Source organism: Macaca nemestrina, chromosome 9 (assembly GCF_043159975.1).
Source record: "Macaca nemestrina isolate mMacNem1 chromosome 9, mMacNem.hap1, whole genome shotgun sequence".
NCBI lineage: Eukaryota > Metazoa > Chordata > Mammalia > Primates > Cercopithecidae > Macaca > Macaca nemestrina.
Window position 1 is genome coordinate 122,344,318 of NC_092133.1, and position 23,461 is coordinate 122,367,778.

Below are 23,461 nucleotides of genomic sequence, written 5' to 3' on the forward strand. Positions count from 1 at the left end.
GTAAATATCTGGGTAAACTTAGAAGACTTTTAGCTCTTAAGTTCTTAACATTACGTGATTATTGAAAGCCAAAATTACATTGTTGTTTTCCAGGGCTTATAATATACGTAGTTCCAACACACATGACAATAGCATAACTGACAACAAAGAGGTGATATAAAAGAACAACTTACAACCTTTGTATACTTTATGACTTGTACAATATTACCCATAAGTGGTAATACTATAAAAACAGACTGAAAAGAGTAAAGAAATTGCTACGGGAATGTGCAAAAGAATTAAGTTGAAACCCTTCCTAATATTATATTAAAAAATTACCCCTTCAAAAGTGAATCGCAGATCTAAATGTAAGAGCTAAAACTATAAAACTTTAGAAAAAAACATAGGAGGTAAGTCTTCAGGACTTGGTTGAACAACAGTTTTTAGACATAACACTAAAAGCAGAGGCAATAAAAGAAAAAATAACTAGAATTTACCAAACCTACAGACTTTTTTGCTACAAACAAAACTATCAGGAAAGTAAAAGGATAGAAGAAATATTTACAAGTCGCATGTCTGATAAATAGTTTGTAACCAGAATACAGAGTTCTTCTACTCAAAAATAAAAAGCTATACAGCCCAGCTAAAAATTGAACAAAGGATCCAAATAGACACTTCTCCAAAGAAAATATATAAATGACCAATAAGCACATGAAAAGATGATTAACGTCATTAATCATTAAGGATTAAAAACCAACACCAGGGCCAGGCGCGGTGGCTCAAGCCTGTAATCCCAGCACTTTGGGAGGCCGAGACGGGCGGATCACGAGGTCAGGAGATCGAGACCATCCTGGCTAACACAGTGAAACCCCGTCTCTACTAAAAAATACAAAAAACTAGCCGGGCGAAGTGGCGGGCGCCTGTAGTCCCAGCTACTTGGGAGGCTGAGGCAGGAGAATGGCATGAACCCGGGAGGCGGAGCTTGCAGTGAGCTGAGATCCGGCCACTGCACTCCAGCCTGGGCGACAGAGCATGACTCCGTCTCAAAAAAAAAAAAAAAAAAAAAAAAAAACCAACACCAGGCCGCGTGCAGTAGCTCACGCCTGTAATCCCAGCACTTTGGGAGGCCTATGCGGGTGGATCACCTGAGGTCAGGAGTTTGAGACTAGCCTGGCCATCATGGTGAAACTCCGTCTCTACTAAAAATACAAAAATTAGCTGGCATGGTGGCGGGCACCTGTAATCCCAGGTACTCAGGAGGCTGGGGCAGGAGAATTGCTTGAACCCGGCAGGCAGAGTTTGCCGTGAGCCAAGATATCACACCACTGCACTCCAGCCTGAACAACAGACTGAGACTCCATCTAAAAAATAATATAATGAAACAAATAAATAAAAATCAACACCACAATGAGATACTACCTCATGCCCTGTAGGATAGCTAAAATCAAAAGCCAAACAATAAAAAATGCTGGCAAAGAGATGGAGAAATTAAAACCTTCATATATTGTTGCTGGTAATTTAAAATTTACAGCCTCTTCATCAATTTTTCAAAGACAGCATGAAACAAAAATCCTACGCCTAAGAGAACTGAAAACAAATGTCTGGATTTGCAGACAAATGTTCATAATAATAACATTATTCATAATACTGCAAAAGTATATACAACCTAAATGTCTATCAATTAATGAATGAGTAAAGAAAATGTAGTATAGCCATGCAATAGAATATTATTTGACAACAAAAGAGAATGAAGTTCTAATGCTACAAAACAGATGCTTGTACATTACGCTAGGAGAAAGAAGCCACTCACAATACACCATATATCATGATTTCATTTATATGAAATGTCCCAAATAGGGATAGAGACAGAAATGAAGATTAGTGATTGCCAGGAGCTAGGGAAGTAGGGTAATAGAGAGTGACTGTTAATGGGTCAAAGGGCTTCTTTTTGAGGGGATCCAAGTATTCTCAAATTGATCGTAGTGATGTAGAGACTGTCTCAAAAAAAAAAAAAAAAAAAAAAAAAAAAAAAACTCAGCCAGGTGCGGTGACTCATGCCTACGATCCCAGCAGTTAGCAATGCTGAGGCGGGCGGATCACCCGAGGTCGGGAATTCAAGACCAGCCTGACCAACATGGAGAAACCCCATCTCTACTAAAAATACAAAAATTAGCCAGGCATGGTGGTGCATGCCTATAATCCTAGCTACTCGTGAGGCTGAGGCAGGAGAATCGCTTGAACCTGGGAGGTGGAGGTTGCGGTGAGCTGAGATCGCACCATTGCACTCCAGCCTGGGCAACAATAGCAAAACTCCGAATCAAAAAAATAAATAAATAAATAAATAAATAAATAAATAATTTTAAAAATTAGTTTATTAGCACAGATAGAAAAGTAAAACTCAAACACAAGGTATCTGTAAGAAACACACTTTAAGTGAAGAGACAAACAGGTCAAAAGTAAATGGATAGGATGGGTACGCGGTGGCTCATGCCTGTAATCCCAACACTTTGGGAGGCCGAGGCGGGCACTTGATCACTTGAGGCCAGGGTTTCGAGACCAGCCTGGCCAACATGGCAAAGCCCCATCTCTACTAAAAATACAAAAACTAGCCAGGCATGGTGGGACACACCTAGAGTCCCAGCTACCAGGGTGGCTGAAACAGTCAAACTGCTTGAACCTGGGAGGCAAAGGCTGCAGTGAGCCGAGATCACACCACTGCACTCTAGTCTGGGTGATAAAGTAAAACCTCATCTCGAAACAAACCAACAAACAAACAACAACAAAAAAAGATGGTGAGTGGCTACATAGTAAAGAGAGGGAGGGGCATTTCACAGTAAGTCAGACAATGAAGAAGTCATAATAATTATAAATGTATGCACCTAAAAACAAGGCTTCAAAATAGATGAAGCAAAAATGAGCATAAGGCATAAACACTCGGAATACTCAGTGCCCCAAACAAGGTAAGATATTTTCACATTCCTCTTTGTGACTGACAAAACCAGACCAAATAATAATCATCATCATCATCATCAAAGCAATGTTAAAACCACTATAAACATTCTTTTCAGGTAAACTTGGTACATTCCCCATGAAAGACCACATACTGAGCCACAAAGCAGAACACAATAAAATGAAAATAATGGAAATCATACAGATTATGTTCCCTAACCACATTAGAAAAAAAGATATAAAATTAATGACTAGCAGCCAGGTGTGGTGGCTCACGCCTGTAATCCCACCACTTTGGAAGGCCAAAGCAGGCGGATCACCTGAGGTCGCAAGCTCAAGACCAGCCTGGTCTACATGGTGAAACCCCGTCTCTATTAAAAATACAAAAATTAGCTGGGCGTGGTAGCGGGTGTCTATAATCCAAGCTACTCAGGAGGCGGAGCTGAGACAGGAGAATCGCTTGAACCCGGGATGCGGAGGTTGCAGTAAGCCAAGATCGCACCACTGCACTCTAGCCCGGGTGGCAGCACAAAACTCTGTCTCAAAATAAAATAAAACAAAATAAGTAGGGTTCTACCTAAAGAACCTATATGAAAGGGTAAAGTAAGCCCAAAGTAAGTAGAAAAAAAAAAGAAATAGTAAAAATAAGAGCAGAAGAAATGAAATAGAAAAGTAACAGAACATTTCAAGTCAAAGTTGGTTCTTTTGTCAGAGACCTCTGAACCAGAGTGCCTCTATCTTGAACAGGGGCTGCGTAAAACAAGTCTGAGTCCTGCTGGGCTGCATTCCCAGTAAGTTATGCATTCTAAGACACAGAATGAGATAGGAGGCTGGCACAAGATACAAGACATAAAAACCTTGCTGATAAAACAGGTTGTAATAAAGAAGGGAGCCAAAACCCACCAAAGCCAAGATGATGACCAAACTGACCTCTGGTCATCATCACTGCTCATTATACACTAATTATAATACATTAACATGCTAAGAGACACTCCCACAAGCTCCATGACAGTTTACAAATGCCAGAGCAATGCCAGGAAGTTACCCTATATACTCTAAAAAGGGGAGGAACCACTAGTTCTGGGAATTGCCCACCCCTTTCCCAGAAAACTCAAGAATAATCCACCCCTTGTTTAACAGACAATCAAGAACTACTCATAAAAATGGGAAACCAGCAGCCCATGGCACTGCTCTGCCTGTGGAGTAGCCATTCTTTTATTCCTTTACTTTCTTAATAAACTTGCTTTCACTTTACTCTATGAATCCGTCTCAAATTATTTCATGCACAAGATCCAAGAACCCCTCTCTTGGGGTCTGGAATGGGACCCCCTTACTGGTAGCACTTTGGAAAGACCTACAAAGTTGACAATCTGCAAGCTAAATTCATTTTTTTTAAATAGGAAGAATACAAATTACCAATATCAAGAATAAAATGGGAATCACCTCTATGATCCCAAAGATATTAAGAGGGCCAAAGATTATTATTAATGACTTTATGCTAACCAATTCAACAGCTTAGACGAAAAGAAAAAATTATTTGAAAATGAAACTCATCAAAACTGATAAAACAGAAAATCTGAGAAGCATTTTAAGTTCAATTCATTATCAAAATCCTTCCCAAAAAGAAAACTCTACACTCAGATTTTTTCACTGATAAGTTCCTTCAAACACTAAAGGAAAAATAGCATCAATCTCACACACACATTTCCAGAAAACAGAGAAGACAAGGCTTCCCAAATCATTTTCTAAGTTTAGCATGAAGAATACCAATGAATATACCAAAAATACCAGCACCTGACAAAAAGCAACAAGGCTGCACCAAAATCCCTCACATACAAAGATGCAAAAATATTTACTATTAGCAATTTAAATCCAACAATATATAGGAAGAATAGGCCAGTTGCAGTGGCTTACATGGATTACAAAAGTAATCCCAGCACTTTCAGAGGCCAAGGCAGGAGGATCACTTTGAGATCAGGAGACCTGCCTGGCCAACATGGTGAAACCCTGTTTCCACACAAAAAAATTAGCCGGGCATGGTGGCTCATGCCTGTAATTCCAGCTACTCGGGAGGCTGAAGCAGGAGAATCACTTGAACCCAGGCGGTAGAGGTTATACTGAGCAGAGATTGCGCCACTGTACCCATCTCCAAAAAAAAAGAATACACCATGACACCAAATGGCATTTAGTATAACATTTGAAATAAAAGCAATGAAATCTACATTAATATCTTTAAATATATAGCATTATCTCAATACAGAAAAAGCTTTTGAGAAAACTCAATATCCATTCATGACACAAACCCTCAGGAAGCTAGGGCTAGCCCTTACTCAGCTGTGTATTCTCCATGGCATTGCATGACTATTCCTCTTGGGGTCTGTGACTATAACAAACTATCTTTTCAATGGCAGTCATGCTGGGTTGTGTTGGCCTTGCCATATCTAAATAGTAATAAGATCTGTATTTGAAAGCAATCTGATAAACTTCATCAGTAAAACCCCTACAGCTAATTTATAATTGATGGTGTAACACTGAATGCTGTCCTCAAAGAATGAAAACAAGATTAAGTCCATTCTGTAAGGGAAGAGAATAAAAGGAATTACAACTGGGGAAAAAAGAGATAAAACAGTGTTTTATGACAATCATCTATTAGAAAAATCTAAGTAATCTTAGTAGAATTAATAAGACTTAAGGTTGTAAGAAGTCAATACACAAAAATTCTATTTCCAACAAAACATTAGAAATTTTCATAATACTTTATAATTGCTAAAAAAATGTATTTAATATTTTAAAATAGCATCAAAAAAAGACAAAATACTGGTGGCTCATGCCTGTAATCCCAGCACTTTGGGAGGCCAAAGCAGGCAGATCATTCGAGGTCAGGAGTTGACCAGCCTGGCCAACATGGTGAAACCCCATCTCTACTAAAAATATAAGAATTAGCTGGGCTTAGTGGTACATGCCTGTAATCCCAGTGGCTTGGGAGGCTAAGGCAGGAAAATTGTGTGAACCCAGGAGATGGAGTGAGTCAAGACTGTGCCACTGCACTCCAGCGAGGCGACAGTGAGACTTTGTCTCAAATAAGTAATTTTAAAAACAGAAGACATGCAAGACCAAAGGCTAAAAGCAACAAACAACTGCTCAGACAAAACAAAAAAGACCTAAATAAATGGAGAGATATACTATACTAATGATTAAGCTCAATGGTTGTTAAGATGTCGGTTCTCCTCAAACTGATGAACAGATTCAAGACAATTACAATCATGATCCCATCAGCCTTTTTCGGAGAAGACAGAAAAGAGAGTATTAAAATTTATATGGAAATGTGAAGGACGTAGAATATGCAGAACTCCGAAAAAGAAGAAAAAGGTTTTAGGTTTTGCAATTCTGACTTCAAATATAAAGTTACAAAATAATCAGAATACTCTAACAGGGCTAGACAAACAGATTTTTGGAGCAGAAGAAAGATTTCTAAAAGAGATACCACTTATGCAGTCATGTGATGTTCCCAAAGCAACCCAGTGAGAAAAGGAGACTGTTTTCAACAAATGGTGAAAAACAACTGGATAGCCATATGCAAAATACTCAAACCTACAAAAATAATTTCAGATGCATCACAGACCTAAATATAAATTAGCAAAAGCAAAACCTTTTAGAGGAAATAAAGGAAATTACCTTCATGACTTCGAGGTTAGGCAAAAGTGTCTTAGCTCACAGTAAGCAATAACTACAAAAGAAAACACTGATAAATTAAACTTATCAGATACAAATATTTCTGCTCATCAAAAGGTACAGTTAAAATAAATAGGTAAACCACACAGACTTGGCGAAAGTATTTACAAAACATTTATCTGACAAAGGATCAGTATTTAGGACATATAAACACCTTCTGCAACTCAAACAGCTAAAAAAAGAAAATAAAGAACAGTAAAGGCTAAATGAACAAACTCATCACAAAAGAGAACACACAAATGGTCAACACACAAGCTAAAACGTGCTCAATATCACCAGTTATCATGAAAATGTAAATTGAAACCACAATGATACCACTTCTGGTCAAGATGGAGTGAATAAAGGGGACCAGATTTTAGCCTCCTTGCGCGAAATAATAAAAGCCTAATAAAATGAATGAAACAACAGCACTGAAGATATTGGACAAGTAACAAAAGACAGTGATCCCTGGAAGACAAAAAAACAAATGGGCCACACGTGTGCCCAGCTTACTGCCTTGAGAGCGTTTCCAGGTCGTGGAACAGGGAGGAGGAACCCAGGCAGAGCCTGTGGTCTCCCCAAGTTGAGAAAATGGAGCTGGAAGTCCAAGCAGGCCAAGGTGCCTAGAGCTCACAAGGGAGACCAGCACTGAGTAGAGAGCTGGAGAGAGAGAGAGAAATGAAGAGATCTACAAAGGCTCACCCTACAACTTTTGGTTGAATGACAAATCAGCACGCGCAATGTAAAGGAGCTATCCAAGGGCAAGGTGAGAAATCACCAAAAGAATTAGAGGTAATAGCATCCAGAACTGATATAAGGATGTGAATAGTATCCATACCCAAAAGTCCAAAAGGAAATGATGTGATATAATTTATATCACACTGGAGATATGACATCGGAGTACTAAGAAAAGGCTTCAGAAGGAGGAAAAATTAACCCTAAACATGGCCCTGGTCCAATTAAAGAAAACATAAAAGACCCAACAGAAAGAAACTGTTTTCAAGCAACTTAATAATGCCACAGAACAAAGTCCGCAAATACTTTTAAAAGGTAAACAAAACTAGAGAAACTAGAAAACAAGGTAAAATTCACACTGGCTAAAAAGTCAATCAAAATTTGTAAGACTTACATAGAAGCAGGAAATTACACCCCATAATGAAACAAAAAACAAACCAATTTCGAAATGAAACAGAAAATAGAATTAGTAGACAAGTCCTTTAAAACAAGTATGATGATATATCATATGATCAGAAAGCTAGAAGAAACATATTAAGTAAAAATATGAAATATTTTTAAAATTTGAACTTCTAAAGATGAAAATTACAAAGTCTAAGATGAAAAATACACATTGAGATTTACAACACGTGAAACCAAAATTACTAACCTAAATGAAACACAGAAAAAAAAAAACACTAAAAAATATAATACATGATAACAGAAATAACTTTAAAGAGGCCAAACATACTTGTAACTAGAGTCACAAAACAGGAAATAATATAGAAAAAAGAACTTTAGAAATCATGGACAACAACTTTCACATATTTGATGGAAATTGTAAGCATATATAACAAGGCAATCTTTTAATGAACTATCAGTCACTAGAAACATGAAGAAAAGTGGCTGAGCAAAGTGGTTCACGCCTGTAATCCCAGCACTTTGGGAGGCTGAAGTGGGAAAATCACTTCAGGCCAGGAGTTCAAGACCAGTGTGGGCAACATTGCAGAACCCCATCTCTTAAAACACACACACACACACACATACACACACACACACACAAAATTGGCATGGCATGGTGGCTCACACCTATAATCCCAGCACTTTGGGAGGCCAAGGCAGGCAGGTCACCTGAGGTTGGGAGTTCGAGACCAGCCTGATCAACATGGGCAAACCCTGTCTCTACTAAAAATATAAAATTAGTTGGGCATGGTGGTACAGTGCCTGTAATCCCAGCTACTCGGGAGACTGAGGCAGAAGAATTGCTTGAACCCGGGAGGCGGAGACTGCGGTAAGCCAAGATCATGCCATTGCACTCCAGCCTGGGCAACAAGAGCGAAACTCCGTCTCAAAAAAAAAAAAAAAAACAAAAACAAAAAAACATACACACAAAAATTAGCCACGGATAGTGGCACACACCTGTGGTCCTTCCAGCTAATCAGAAAGGCTAAGGCAGGAAGAGGTCAAGGCCATAGTGAGCCATGATTGTGCCACTGCACTCCAGCTCAGGCGACAGAGTAAAAGCACATCTCCAAAAAATAAGGTAAACTATGACCAAAATGACTAAAATCAGAAACTTAAATTCTAATGCAGCCAAAGAAAAAGGTCTTATTACACACTACAAAATCAAAAGAAAGTTGAAATTGTTGTAATACTATCATGTAAAGTAGACAGAAATAAAAATGTTATCAGGAAAAAAGAGCATCATTTTATATACATTAAGAGTTTAATTCATCAAGAACACACAAAAATCCTAAACATTTATTTACCTATTAATAATGGGGCTTCAAAATAAATAAAGCAAAAATGAGAGAACTGTAAGAATAAATGAAAGAATCTACAATGATATTTTAAAATTTCAGCAAACCTCTCTATGTAATAGAACCAGGCCAGGCGTGGTGAATCACACCCGTTATCCCTGAACTTTAGGAGGCCGAGACAGGATTTCTTGAGCACAGGAGCTCAAGACCAACCTGAGCAACACAGGGAGACCCTGTCTCTACAAAAAGATTTTTAAAAATTAACTGGGTGGGCTGGGTGTGGTGGCTCATACCTTGTAATCCCAGCACTTTGGAAGCCTGAGGCGGGCAGAACACCTGAGGTCAGGAATTCGAGTCTAGCCTGGCCAACATGGTGAAACCCCATCTCTACTAAAAATACAAAAATTAGCCAGGCATGGTGGCGCACAAGAGTAATCCTAGCTACTTAGGAGGCTGGGGCAGGAGAATCGCTTGAACCCGGGAGGTGGAGGTTGCAGTGAGCCAAGATCACGCCACTGCACTCCAGCCTGGGCGAGAGCGAGATTCCATCTAAAAAAAAAAGAAAAAAAAAGAAAAAAAAAAAATTGGCTGGGTGTGCTAGCATATGCCTGTAGACCCAGCTACTGCGGAGGCTGAAATGGGAGGATCACTTGAGCCCAGGAGGTGGAGGCTTAATGAGCTATGATTGTGCATGCCACTGCACTCCAGCCTAGGTGACACAGTGACATACATCATGTTCAAAAAAAAGGAATGATAATAATAATAGGACCAGTAGACAGAAAATCAGTAAGGATACAGAAGCTTCAATAACACCATTAACCAAAAGCACCTAACTAACTATAGAACACTCTACACAAACTACCAGAATACACATTCTGTTCAAGTGCATTTGGAACATTCACCCAAGATATACCATATTCAGGCCAAAAAAACAACTCTTGGTAAATTTAAAAGGTTTCAGGTCTTACCATGAACTTTTTCTTACCACTGTTATATTAATTTAGAAATCAGTGACAGGAAAAAAAAAAAATCAATAGACAATCCCAGTATTTGGAATGAAAACATACTTTTAAAATAACCAATGGGGGCCGGGAGCGGTGGCTCACGCCTGTAATTCCAGCACTTTGGGAGGTCGAGGCAGGTGTATCACAAGGTCAGGAGGAGTTCAAGACCAGCCTGGCCAAGACGGTGAAACCCCATCTCTACTAAAAATACAAAAATGAGCCGGGCATGGTAGCAGGCGCCTATAACTGCAGCTACTCAGAAGGCTGAGGCACAGAACTGTTTGAACTCGGGAGGTGGAGGTTGCAGTGAGCCAAGATTGCGCCACTGCACTCCAGCCTGGACAACAGAGCGAGAATCTGTCTCAAAATATAAAATGAAATAAAATAACCATGGGGTAAAAAAAAAAAAGACAAAAATATCAAGTATTTTTAAGACAGTTAAAGCAGTAATTGAAAGAGAAATTTATACAATTACATGACTATATTAAAAAAGAAATCAGTGATTTCACCTTCTTCCTTAAGAAACTAGAAGAGCAAAAGAAAGATCAGAGCAGAAGTCAATGAAATAGGAAACAGAAAAATAGGGCACACTCAATGAAATCAAAGGTTACACTTACAGTTCTGGGAAGACGGAACGGACATACTTTTCCCTATTCCTCCCACTAAGTACAAATTTAAAATGTGAACATTACAAATAAAACGAATATTCTCTGAAAGGTGGAGAGAAGGCAAATTAGCTCAGGATCACAGGGCACAAGGCACAATATAGCAGTAAATTCCCTGGGTATTCTTCTTTTTGCCTAATGTATACTACTCCTGGAATGGAAGAAGTGAGTACATCAGAAACACCGATGGGCACAGACCAAAAAAAAGGAACCTCCAACAGGGCCAGACACAGTGGCTCAAGCCTATAATCCTGGCACTTTGGGAGGCCGAGGTGGGTGGATCACCAGAGGTCAGGAGTTGGGAGACCAGCCTGGCCAACATGGCAAAATCCCATCTCTACTAAAAATAAAAATTAGCCGGGCATGTTGGCAGGTGCCTATAATCCCAGTTACTCCAGAGGCTGAGGCATGAGAATCGCTTGAACTCGGGAGGCAGAGTTTGCAGTGAGCAGAGATCGCGCCACTGCACTCCAGCCTGGGTGACAGAAAGAGACTCTGTCTCCAAGAAAAAGAAAAGAAGCCTCAACAAAAGCCTTCTCTCTCCAGACCAAATTACCAGTAAAGTGGTATGTTAATAGTACGTTAACCAGAAAGAAAACTTTTGAAGAGTAACTGCTCTAATCCAGGATAACACCACAGAAAAACTAGCCCCACCCATACCAGCAATGATTACATGAAGAACCTAGATATTCACCCTTATGAGACTGTAATGAAAATAATCCAAGATTCCCACCAGGTACTGTCAGAGCAAATTAAGCAGGAGACTGGAACTTTCATTCCAATTGGCTAGTCAATGAGCATCCACTCCCTACTGTATCAGTGGAGAGAAGTGGGGAAGCCTGGACTTCCACCACCATCTGCCAGTAATAAGGCATCTCTCCCTGTCCCTACTGGAGTGGTAGCAGAGAAGACCTAGCAGAGAGTCAGAACTTTCACCCACACACAGTAACAAATGAGGCCACATCCACCACAGAGATCAGGTGGGGAGCCACAACTCCCAACTCTGCAAAGAACTAAAAGGGAGTTTGCCTCAAATGTCAACACAGACAAGGCAGAGAACCTGAACTTCATTCCCTACCTGGCTTAACAAGGTGGCACCAACACTCTACCCATTAGATAAGTGTAAGAGAACACTAGTTAAAACAGTTAAGTAAGAGGCATAGTCTCATGACAAATACAAAAATGCCCAGGTTTCAGATTTGTGATACCAAAATGATACCAAGAATTGGCGGGGTGCAGTGGCTCACGCCTGTTAATCCCAGCACTTTGGGAGGCCGAAGCAGGAGGATCACGAGGTCAGGAGTTCGAGACCAGTCTGGCCAACATAGTGAAACCCTATCTCTACTAAAAATACACAAAAAATTAGCCGGTGTGGTGGCGGGTGCCTGTAATCCCAGCTACTCAGGAGGCTGAGGCAGGAGAATCGCGTGAACCCAGGAGGCAGAGGTTGCAGTGAGCCAAGATTGTGCCACTGCACTCCAGCCTGGGCAACAGAACGAGACTCCATCTCAAAAAAAAAAAAAAGATACCAAGAATTGGGAAGATTTCAAATTGAACGGAAAAAGGCAATAAACAAATGCAAACATCGAGATATCTTAATTCTAATATCTCACAGATGTATCAGAATTAACCGAAACAAATTTTGTTTGTTCGTTGTTTTTTGTTTGTTTTTTGAGACAGTCTCGCTCTGTTGCCCAAGCTGGAGAGCACTGGCATGATCTCAGCTCACTGCAAGCTCTGCCTCCCAAGTTCAAGCGATTCTCCTGCCTCAGTCTCCTGGGTAGCTGGGATTACAGGTGCCGCCATCACACCTGGCTAATTTTTGCATTTTTAGTAGAGACAGGGTTTCACCATGTTGGCCAGGCTGGTTTCGAACCCCTGACCCCAGGTGACTAACCCACCTTGGCCTCCCAAAAAATATGTTTAGGCCAGGCGCGGTGGCTCATTCCTGTAATCCCATCACTTTGGGAGGCCGAGGTGGGTGGATCACCTCAGGTCGGGAGTTCAAAAACAGCCTGACCAACATGTACAAACTCCGTCTCTACTAAAAATACAAAAGTAGCTGGGTATGGTGGCACATGCGTGTAATCCCAGCTACTTGGGAGGCTGAGGCAGAAGAATCGCTTGAACCTGGAAGGCAGAGGTTGCGTTGAGCTGAGATCATGCCATTGGACTTCAGCCTAGGCAACGAGAGCAAAACTTTGTCTCAAAAAAGAAGAAGAAAACAAAATTTCAGTGGAACAAATATCCAAACCATATCAACAAACTAAAATAAACAGATATAAAACACAATAAAGAAAAATGGTTTTGGCATAGTGAATTGGGATAGAAAAAAAAAAAAAGACAAGAAAAATGGAATTCCAAAAATGTTCAAGTAACCCAAAAGAAAGCAGGAAAAAGAACAATCAAAAAACAAAAACTAAAATGAGGCATGGTGGCTCAGGCCTGTAATTCCAGCACTTTGGGAGGCCAAGGTGGGTGAATCACCTAAGGCCGGGAGTTCAAGACCAGCCTAGCCAACATGGTGAAACCCCATCTCTACTAAAAATATAAAAATTAGCCAGGTGTGGTGGCACATGCTTGTAATCCCATCTACTTGGGAGACTGAGGCACAAGAACTGCTTGAACCCAGGAGGCAAAGGTTGCAGTGGGCCAAGATTGAGCCACTGCACTTCCAGCCTGGGCAAGTAAGACTTTGTCTCAAAAAAAAAAAAAAACAAAACAAAAGGAGAGTCTGACAACATCTGTAACTATGTAAATGACCCAAATACCTAAATACAGCAAATAAAAGACAAAAACTGGCCAGGTGCAGTGTAATGACCATAATCCCAGCACTGTGGGAGGCTGAGGAGAGCAGATCACTTGAGGTTCGGTGTTCGAGACCAGCCTGGCCAACATGGTGAAAATCCGTCTCTACTAAAAATACAAAAAAAATTTTAGCCAGGCGTGGTGGTGCGTGCCTGTAATAGCTACTCTGGAGGCTGAGGCAGGAGAATCATTTGAACCCACTAGGCAGAGGTTGCAGTGAACCGAGATCATACCACTGCACTCCACCCAAGGTGACAGCGATACTCCGTCTCAAAAAAAAAAAAGAGACAAAGATTGACAAAGTGGATTTTAAAAACATAACCTAAAGCCAAGCATGGTGGCTCACGCCTGTAATGCCAGCAGTTTGGGAGGCCATGACAGGAGGGTCTCTTGAGCTCAGGAGTTCGAGACCAGGCTGGGCAACACAACAAGACCTCGTCCCTACAAATAATAAAAATATTAGCCAGGTGTGATGGTGCACATGTGTGGTCCCAGTTACTTGGGAGGCTGAGGTGGGGGAACTGTTTGAGCCCAGGAGGTCCAGGTTGCAATAAACCATGACTATGCCACTGCAATCCAGCCTGGGTGACAGAGCAAGACCACGTCTCCAAAAAAAAAAAAAAAAAAAAAGGCCAGGTGCAGTAGCTCACACCTGTAATCCCAGCACTTTGGGAGGCCAAGGAAGGCAGATCACAAGGTCAAGAGTTTGAGACCAGCTTGGTCTACATAGTGAAACCCCGTCTCTACTAAAAATGTAAAAAATTGACCAGGCATGGTGGCGGGCACCTGTAATCCCAGCTACTTGGGAGGCTGAGGCAGGAGAATCACTTCAACCCGGGAAGCGGAGGTTGCAGTGAACCAAGATGAAGCCATTGCACTCCAGCCCAGGCAACAGTGCAAGATTCCATCTCAAAAAAAAAAACAGAAAAGAAAAAGAAAGAAAACATAACCTAACACTATTTTGTGTACAAGAAATTTACTTCGAATAAGCATGCTGAAAGCAAAAAAAAATTAAAAAGGTATATGATGCAAACATTAATTAAAGAAAAGCTGGAGTGACTATATTAATATCAGAAACAGTATACTTCAGAGCAAAGAAAAAGTACTAGAGACTAAAGAAATTATTTATTGAGAGAGGGTCAATCCACCAAGAGGACATAACATTCCTAAATGTGTGTGCACCAAAACAAAAATACAAAATATATGACAGAAAAACTGATGGAAGAGAATGGAGAAACGCATAAATCCACTATAGAGACTTTAGTATTTCTCTGTAACAACTGTTAAAACTACACATGTATTCACACAAGGAATATTGAATTTAACCCCATGAACTAACTGGATCCATGACATTTAGAGAACATTCCACCCATCGAGGGTGGAATACTTTTTTTTTTTGGAGACGGAGTTTCGCTCTTGTTCCCCAGACTGGAGCGCAATGGTGCGATCTCAGCTCACCGCAACCTCCGCCTCCCATCTTGGCCTCCCAAAGTACTGGGATTACAGGTGTGAGCCAACGTGCCAAGCCTTTTTTTTTTTTTTAGACAGAGTCTCACTCGGTCACTCAGGCTGGAGTTCAGTGGTGCAATCTCAGCTCACTGCAACCTCTGTTTCCTGAGTTCAATCAATTCTCCTGCCTCAGCCTCCCAAGTAGCTGGGACTACAGGCATGTGCCACCATGCCCAGCTAATTTTCGTATTTTTTTAGTAGAGATGGGGAGACTCTGTCTCAAAAAAAAAAAAGAAAAAGAAAATAGACAAAAGTGATGAACAGAGGATATATAAAAGTATTAGTGCTTGTCTCAGGAGCACATATACCAAAATTGAATCAATACAGAGAAGATCAGCATGCTCTCTGCACAGTGATGACATGCAAATTCTTAAAGTGTTCCATATTAAAAAACAAACAAAAAAAAAGGTACCAAATAAGCACCTTAAAAGATGGTCAACATCATTAGCCACTAAGTAAATACGTATTAAAAACACAATGAGGCGTGTGTAGTGGCCTGTAATCCCAGCACTTTAGGAGACCAGTCTGGAGCACAGCTTTAGCTCAGAAGTTCAAAACCAGCCTAAGCAACATAGCAAGACCCCATCTCTCCAAAAACGTATTTTTAAAAACATTGGCTGGGTGTAGTGGCATACACCCATAGTCCCAGCTACTCGGAGGGTTAAGGCGGCAATGAGCCATGAGCATGACACTGCCCTTCAAAGCCTAAGTAACAGAGCAAGACCCTGTCTCAAAAAAATAATAATAATAGGCTGGGCGCAGTGGCTCACGCCTGTAATCCCAGCACTTTGGGAGGCCGAGGCGGAAGGATCACGAGGTCAGGAGATCGAGACCATCCTGGCTAACATGGTGAAACCCCGTCTCTACTAAAAATACAAAAAATTAGCCAAGTGCGGTGGCAGGCGCCTGTAGTTCCAGCTACCCGGGAAGCTGAGGCAGGAGAATGGCATGAACCTGGGAGGCAGAGCTTGCTGTGAGCCCAGATCGCGCCACTGCACTCCAGGCTGGGCGACAGAGCAAGACTCCATCTCAAAAAAAATAAAATAAAATAAATAATAATAATAATACACACAATGAGATATCACTAATGCCCATCAAAATTAATAAATGAAGACTTATGTTCACATGAAAACCCGTGTAACGTTTATAGCAGTTTTATTCTTAATAACCTACAAGTGGAAATAACTGAGATTATCTTTCAGCAAATAAGTAATTAAACAAAACGCAGTATAACTGTAACAAATACTAAGCAACGACCTGGAGGAATCTCCAAGGAATTAAACCTAGTGTAAAAAAACTCAATCTCAGAAAGTTACATGTTGTTTTGTTTTGTTTTTAGACAGAGTCTCACTCTGTCACCCAGGATGGAGTGCAGTGGCACAATCTCGGCTCACTGCAACCTCTGCCTCGTGGGTTCAAGTAATTCTCATGTCTCAGCCTCCCAAGCAGCTGAGATTACAGGTGTGTGCCACCACACCTGGCTAATTTTTGTATTTTTAGTAAAGACAGGGTTAAACTATGTTGGCCAGGCTGGCTTCGAACTCCTGACCTCAAGTGACCCACCCACCTCAGCCTCCCAAAGTGCTGGGATTACAGGCTTAAGCCACACTCCCGGCCTCCAAAAAATTACAAGTTCTATCATCCCATTTATATAATATATAACATCCTTGAGATAACAAAATTACCAAAATGAGGAATACATTAGTGGTTATGACTAAGTCTGGTGGCAGGAGGAAAGCGGGTGTGGCTATAAAAGCACAACAGGAAGGGAGAGGATTCTGGGAAGATGGTGCAATAGGAAGCACCAGGAACCTGAGGTCGGGAGTTCAAGACCAGCCTGACCTACATGGAGAACTCCCATCTCTACTAAAAATACAAAATTACCCGGGCGTGGTGGCGCATGCCTGTAATCCCAGCTACTCAGGAGGCTGAGGCAGGAGAATCGCTTGAACCCAGGAGGCGGAGGTTGCGGAGAGCCAAGATCATGCCATTGCACTCCAGCCTGGGCAACAAGAGCGAAACTCGTCTCAAAAAAAAAAGAAAAAACAAGTATATATAAGTCAGCAATGAAGAAAATGCAGGACTTATACACAGAAAAATCACAAAACTTTACTGAAATAAACTGAAGACAACATAAATAAATGGAGAGACATTTCATGTTTTTGGATTGTAACACCTTAATGTTGCTAAGATGTTACACTCCAAAGCAATCTACACATTCAATCAAATCCCTATCAAAATCCCAAGAATGCTTTTTGCAGAAATAAAAAAAACATACATTCTAAAACTCATGAAGAATCTCAAGGGACCTCAAATAGTCAAAACAATCTTGAAAAGGAAGAATAAATTTGAAGACATCACACTTCCTGATTTCAAAACTTACTACAAAGCTACAGTAATCAAAATAGTGTTGCTGGGTGCGGGGGCTCATGCCTGTAATCCCAGGCAGGCCGAGGCGGGCGGATCACCTGACATTGGGAGTTTGAGACCAGCCTGACCAACACGAAGAAACCCCATCTGTACTAAAAATACAAAAATTAGCTGGGTGTGGTGGCACGCACCTGTAGTCCCAGCTACTCAGGAGGCTGAGGCAGGAGAATCGCTTGAACCTGGGAGGCAGAAGTTGCAGTGAGCCGAGATCACGCCACTGCATTCCAACCTGGGCAACAGAGCAAGGATCCGTCTCAAATAAAAAGAAAAAAAGAGCAACAATTATAGAAACATTTAGAAGAAAACACGGGGAAATCTTCACTGCACTAAATTTGACAATCATTTCTTGGATATACCAAAAGCACAGAAAACAAAAACTAAAAAAAGATAAATTGGACTTCATCACAATTAAAATCTCTGTGCATAAAAGGACATGACTATCAACAGAGTGAAAAGACAACACACAGAATGGGATAAAGTATTCACAAATCATATATCTAAGAACGGTCTGGAATCTAAAATTAGATACTGGGTCTAGGATCTAGAAGTAGATAAAGAATACTGATATTTCAACAACAGAAAGTCACACAAAAAGGGCAAAGGACCTGAACAGACATTTCTCCAAAGAATATACACAAATGGCCAACAAACAGATGAAAAGATGCTTGTATCACGAATCACTGGGAAAATGCAAATCAAAACAAGATACCACTTCACATCATTAGCATGGTTATCATCAAAAACCAGAAAACTGACCAGGTATCATGACTCACACTTGTAATCGTAATACTCTGGGGGAGGCTGAGGCAGGAGAACTGCTTGAGTCCAAAAGTTCAAAATCAGACTGGACAACATAGTGAAGCTACCTCTCTATAAAAATCAATAAAATGAGGTGGCAGTGGTGGTGGTGTGTGCCTGTGGTCCCAGCTACACAGGAGTGTAGGTGGGACAAATGCCTGATCCCAGGAGGCTGACACTCCAGTGAGCCATGTTCAAGCCACTGCACTTCAATGCTGAGTGACAGAACAAGACCCTGTCTCAAAAACAGTAACAACAACAACAGAAAATAACAAGAGTTGAAGAAAACTGAAAAAGACTTGAGTGGAAAAAAACTGAATCTTCATGCATTGTTGGTAGGAATACAAAATGCTGAAGTCTCTGTGAAAAACATTTTGGCAGTTCCTCAAAAGGCCAAACAGGCCGGGCACGGTGGCTCAAAACCCAGCACTTTGGGAGGCCTAGGCCGGCAGATCATCTGAGGTCAAGAGATTGAGACCAGCCTGACCAACATTGGAGAAACCCCGTCTCTACTAAAAACACAAAATTAGCCAGGTGTGGTGGCACACGCCTGTAGTCCCAGCTACTCGGGAGGTTGAGGCAGGAGAATCACTTGAAACCGGGAGGCGGAGGATGCAGTGAGCCGAGATCATGCCATTGCACTCCAGCATGGGCAACAAGAGTGAAACTCTGTCTCAGGAAAAAAAAAAAAAAAAAAAAGCCAAACAGAATTACCATACGATCCAGCAACTTCACTCCTAATGTATACCCCTCCACTCAAAAAAAGAGATTAAAACAGATGCTAGAATACCAATGTTCAGCTTAGCATTATTCACAATAGCAAAAAGGTAGAAACAACTCAAGTTTCCATCAACAGATGAATGGATAAACAAAATACGGTATATACATAATAATGGATTATGTAATATTCAGCTATAAACAAGATTCAAATTCTGATACATGCTACAACATAGATGAACCCTGAAAACATTCAAAGTGAAATAAGCTACATACAAAAGAACAAATATAAGATTCCACTTACATGAGGTAGCTAAACTAGGCAACTTGATAGAAAACAGAAGTTACCAGGGGCTACAGAGAGGGTGAAATGAGAGTTATGCTTATGGGGTACAGAATTTCTCTTTGGGATTAGTTCTGGATATACTGCTGATGATTATAAAATACTGTGAATGTACTTAATGCCACTGAACTGCATACAGAAAAAATGGTTAAAATGCTATATTTTGTATTATGTGTATTTTACCACAATGAGTAAGGAAAATCTGAATAATCAGATTACCATGTTCATGGATTGAAAAATTCAAAACTATAAAGATGTCCATTCTCAACAGGCGCAGGGGCTCATGCCGGTAATCCCAGCACTTTGGGAGGGCAAGGCGGATCACAAGGTCAGGAGTTCGAGACCAGCCTGGACAACATAATGAAACCCCTTCTCTACTAAAAATACAAAAATCAGCCAGGCATGGTGGCAGACGCCTGTAGTCCCAACTTCCTGGGAGGCTGAGGCAGGGGAATTGCTTGAACCCAGGAGTCGGAGGCTGCAGTGAGCCGAGATCGCACCACTGCACTCCAGCCTGGGTGACAAAGCAAGACTCTGTCTCAAAAAGAAAGAAGTCCATTCTCCCCAAATTGATATACACAATCAATGCAAACTCAAAACACTAGCAACATTTTTGTGGAATATTATGGTTCAAAATATTTATCAAATGCAAAGAGCTAAGAAGTGGCAAGATACTTAAAATAACAACAAAAAAGGAACACAATATAGAAGGACTAATTCTATCTGATATCTTGTATCCAGTTATTATTAATATGAAGCTATAGTAATTTTAAAACTGTGGTTCTCTCACAAAGGCACATAAAAAGAACACAAAGTCCAGAAAGAAATCCATACAAATATTAATAGCTGATTTATGACAGTGCCACTGTGGAACTGAGAGGAATAGTGTCAAAACAAATAGATGTCTCTATTTAAAATTTTAAAAACTAAAAATGTTTTGAAAACAGGTTGGGCACAATGACTCATGCCTATAATCCCAGCACCTTGGGAGGCCAAGGAAGGAGGATCGCTTGAGGCCAAGAGTTTAAGATCAGCCTGGGCAACGTAGCAAAACCCCACCTCTGTTCTTTAATTAAAAATCTAGCCGGGAGCGGTGGCTCAAGCCTGTAATCCCAGCACTTTGGGAGGCCGAGACGGGCGGATCACGAGGTCAGGAGATCGAGATCATCCTGGCTAACACAGTGAAACCCCGTCTCTACTAAAAAATACAAAAAACTAGCCGGGCGAGGTGGCGGGCGCCTGTAGTCCCAGCTACTCGGGAGGCTGAGGCAGGAGAATGGCGTAAATCCGGGAGGCAGAGCTTGCAGTGATCTGAGATCCGGCCACTGCACTCCAGCCCGGACAACAGAGCGAGACTCCGTCTCAAAAAAAAAAAAAAAAAATCTAAAAATTTTTTTTTTAATTTTTTTTAAAAAAAGAAGATAATAAACTTGCTCAGTCATATATTTAGTTCATCTAAGCCCATGATCTCTTTGATTTTTTCTTTTTCCTTAGAGATAGGGTCTCACTCTGTCACCCAGGCTGGAGTACAGTGTCAGGATCATAGCTCACTGCACCCTTGATGAGTGAATGAATAGTTTATGTTATTTTAGGATATTTATATGTACTGAAACCTAAAATTTTTAGAAAAGGATTTGAGGCAGTCTACAATAAAGGACAAGTATTGTAACAATTAAAAGAAGAAAAATAAGGGCGTGCACAGAGGCTCACGCCTGTAATCCCAGCACTTTGGGAGGCTGAGGTGGGTGGATCACCGGAGGTCAGTAGTTCCAGACCAGTCACGCCAACATGGCAAAACCCCGTTTCTACTAAAACTATAAAAAATTAGCCAGATATGGTGCCAGGCACCTGTAATCCCAGCTACTTGGGAGGCTGAGGCAGAAGAATTGCTTGAACCTGGGAGGCAGAGGTTGCAGTGAGCCCAGATCGCACCACTGTACTCCAGCCTGGGCAACAGAGCGAGACCTCTGTCTCCAAAAAAAAAAAAGAAAAATAATAAGAGCCAGTATGATAGACATCTATTGTTTTTCTGCTTCATAAGCATCCCCTTCTTTTGCAAACAGCACCCACCCCCCTGCATTATGGAAACTGCTCTTACCCCTGACTCCAACTATGTAGTTCTAGTGAGGGTTGCCATTCACAGTACCCTCCCCACTCCAGCCACAGAGATGATGGGCACATGATCCAAGACAGGCCAATCAGAGTCCTTTCCAGGATTCTTCAAGAAAGCCCCTTCTTCTGGTAGAAGGGGCTGGAAACAAGAGCTGCCAGCAGTCATGGTTCCAGCCTCATGAAGTAGAGTCTGTAGTGTGAGAGAATGAAATCAACACGCAGAGAAACAGAGATAAGAGGTGAAGTCCTAAACCCCATGGAAGGAGAAAGAGGGAACAAATATACTAATAATGATATTAATACAGCTGATGTAACTAAAGACCAGATTTGGTGCTAGGCTGCCTGGTAACCAGGACAAAAAGATAAACAGAATGTATTTCACAGATCTATCAAAAAGGAGGAAATATACCAAATACGCAAAGGAGATAATTTTCCTGATGCTTTATTATTAAAAGAACTTCTTGTACATGGATCTTTTATGTTAAGAGTCACTGAAGAACAAAATGGACAGTGTCCATGATGAAAGTGTTATATCAAATACAGATTTTATATGCTATTACTTATAATAACTGAGTTATATCTCAATCATTAAGCACAAGGGAAAAAATAACGCAGTAGGCATTTGAAGAAGTGAATACATCAACTAGTTTTATTTTTTCAGGAAGCTTGTCAGCGATGAGGAAAAGATAAAAGGGCAAAAATGTAAATGGAAAGCAGAATTCATGAGACGATTCAAAAATGTTTGTGAGTTGAATGGGAAAAAAATCAAGTAAACAGGATAGACTGATGACTAGTACTTGGTAAAACAAGACCCTGTCAGAAACATAAAAAGACCACATCAGAAACACAAGTAGTTAATTCCACTTAAAGACTACCACCTCTCCTTCTTGAAACGCCAAATGACAACTGAGATAAAGGGCATAAAGCCATAAATATAAAAAAGACTATCCCTGGAAACTTGAAAGGACATATGACAAGTGGTAAATGACTTAGGACCAAACAAAGCCGCTGCAGTAAGTAAGACAAGTCCAAAAGCAATGCATTAGAGCACCAGAAACTGGAGGAACATTAGATACCAGGCATTGGGGGAGGGGAGATGGGCATGCACAGTGATGTTCTATGTATCCAGGAGGGACGTTTCCAGATGAGGCTAACCAAGAGGAATTGCATATCATCTGAAAAGCAATCAAAACAATCCCCTTATCCACTACATACTAACACATAACTGGCTCTCACTTGCCCTAGAAAACTGCAAAGGTTAATTTTCTAGAGAGGGTAAATGTAAGAAATCTAGACTGAGGGACACCAGGAGCAGCTGAAGAAAAACAAGAATCACAAAAGTGTAATTCTAAATCCTCAAATTCCAACATCCATCTGGCTGAAGGAATATTGGTAACCAGGTTTGTCAACCCCAAACAGGTGATCATGATCAGATGTATTTCTCTCTTAATAAGCTTAGAACCCCGCTAGATCATTTATAATGAAGTCTATCACTCAATAATGTCTCCTCACACAGAACTTTCAATCCACTCATTAGGAATTTGTCTTAAATTTGAGGCTGGGCACAATGTCTCACGCCTGTAATCCCAGCACTATGGGAGGCCGAGGCAGGCGGATCACCTGAGGTCAGGTCAAGCATTTGAGACCAGCCTGGCCAACATGGTGAAACCCCGTCTCTACTAAAAATACAAAAATTAGTCAGGTGTGGTGGCGCATGCCTGTAGTCCCAGCTACTCAGAAGGCAGAGGCAGGAGAATTACTTGAACCCAGGAGGCGAAGGTTGTGCAGTGAGCCGAGATTGCACCACTGTACTCCAGCCTAGGCAACAGAGCAAGACTCCATGTCAAAAAAAAAAAAAAAAAAAAAGGCCAGGCCCAGTGGCTCACACCTGTAATCCCAGCACTTTGGGAGACCAAGGCGGGTGGATCACCTGAGGTCGGGAGTTCGAGACCAGCCTGACCA

The 23,461-nt window shown here is 41.0% G+C and overlaps 1 protein-coding gene and 1 non-coding gene across 16 annotated transcripts in view; one reads left to right on the top strand and one right to left on the bottom strand.

Moving 5' to 3' along the window:
* Positions 1 to 23,461, bottom strand: part of LOC105480072 (MLLT10 histone lysine methyltransferase DOT1L cofactor) — a 219,205-nt gene that overhangs the window by 170,988 nt on the left and 24,756 nt on the right. The window contains exon 1 of one of the 15 annotated variants that reach the window (XM_071070406.1): positions 6,604 to 6,624. The exons of the other annotated variants lie outside the window; for them this stretch is intronic. Within the exon in view, the coding sequence (XP_070926507.1) occupies positions 6,604 to 6,609 (6 nt within the window). The 5' untranslated portion in view covers positions 6,610 to 6,624. Of the gene's footprint in view, positions 1 to 6,603; positions 6,625 to 23,461 lie in introns of those variants that run through there. 15 annotated transcript variants of the gene reach the window in all.
* Positions 15,383 to 15,489, top strand: LOC112426397 (U6 spliceosomal RNA). The gene has a single exon (XR_003017698.1). It is a non-coding gene; the product is annotated as a U6 spliceosomal RNA (small nuclear RNA).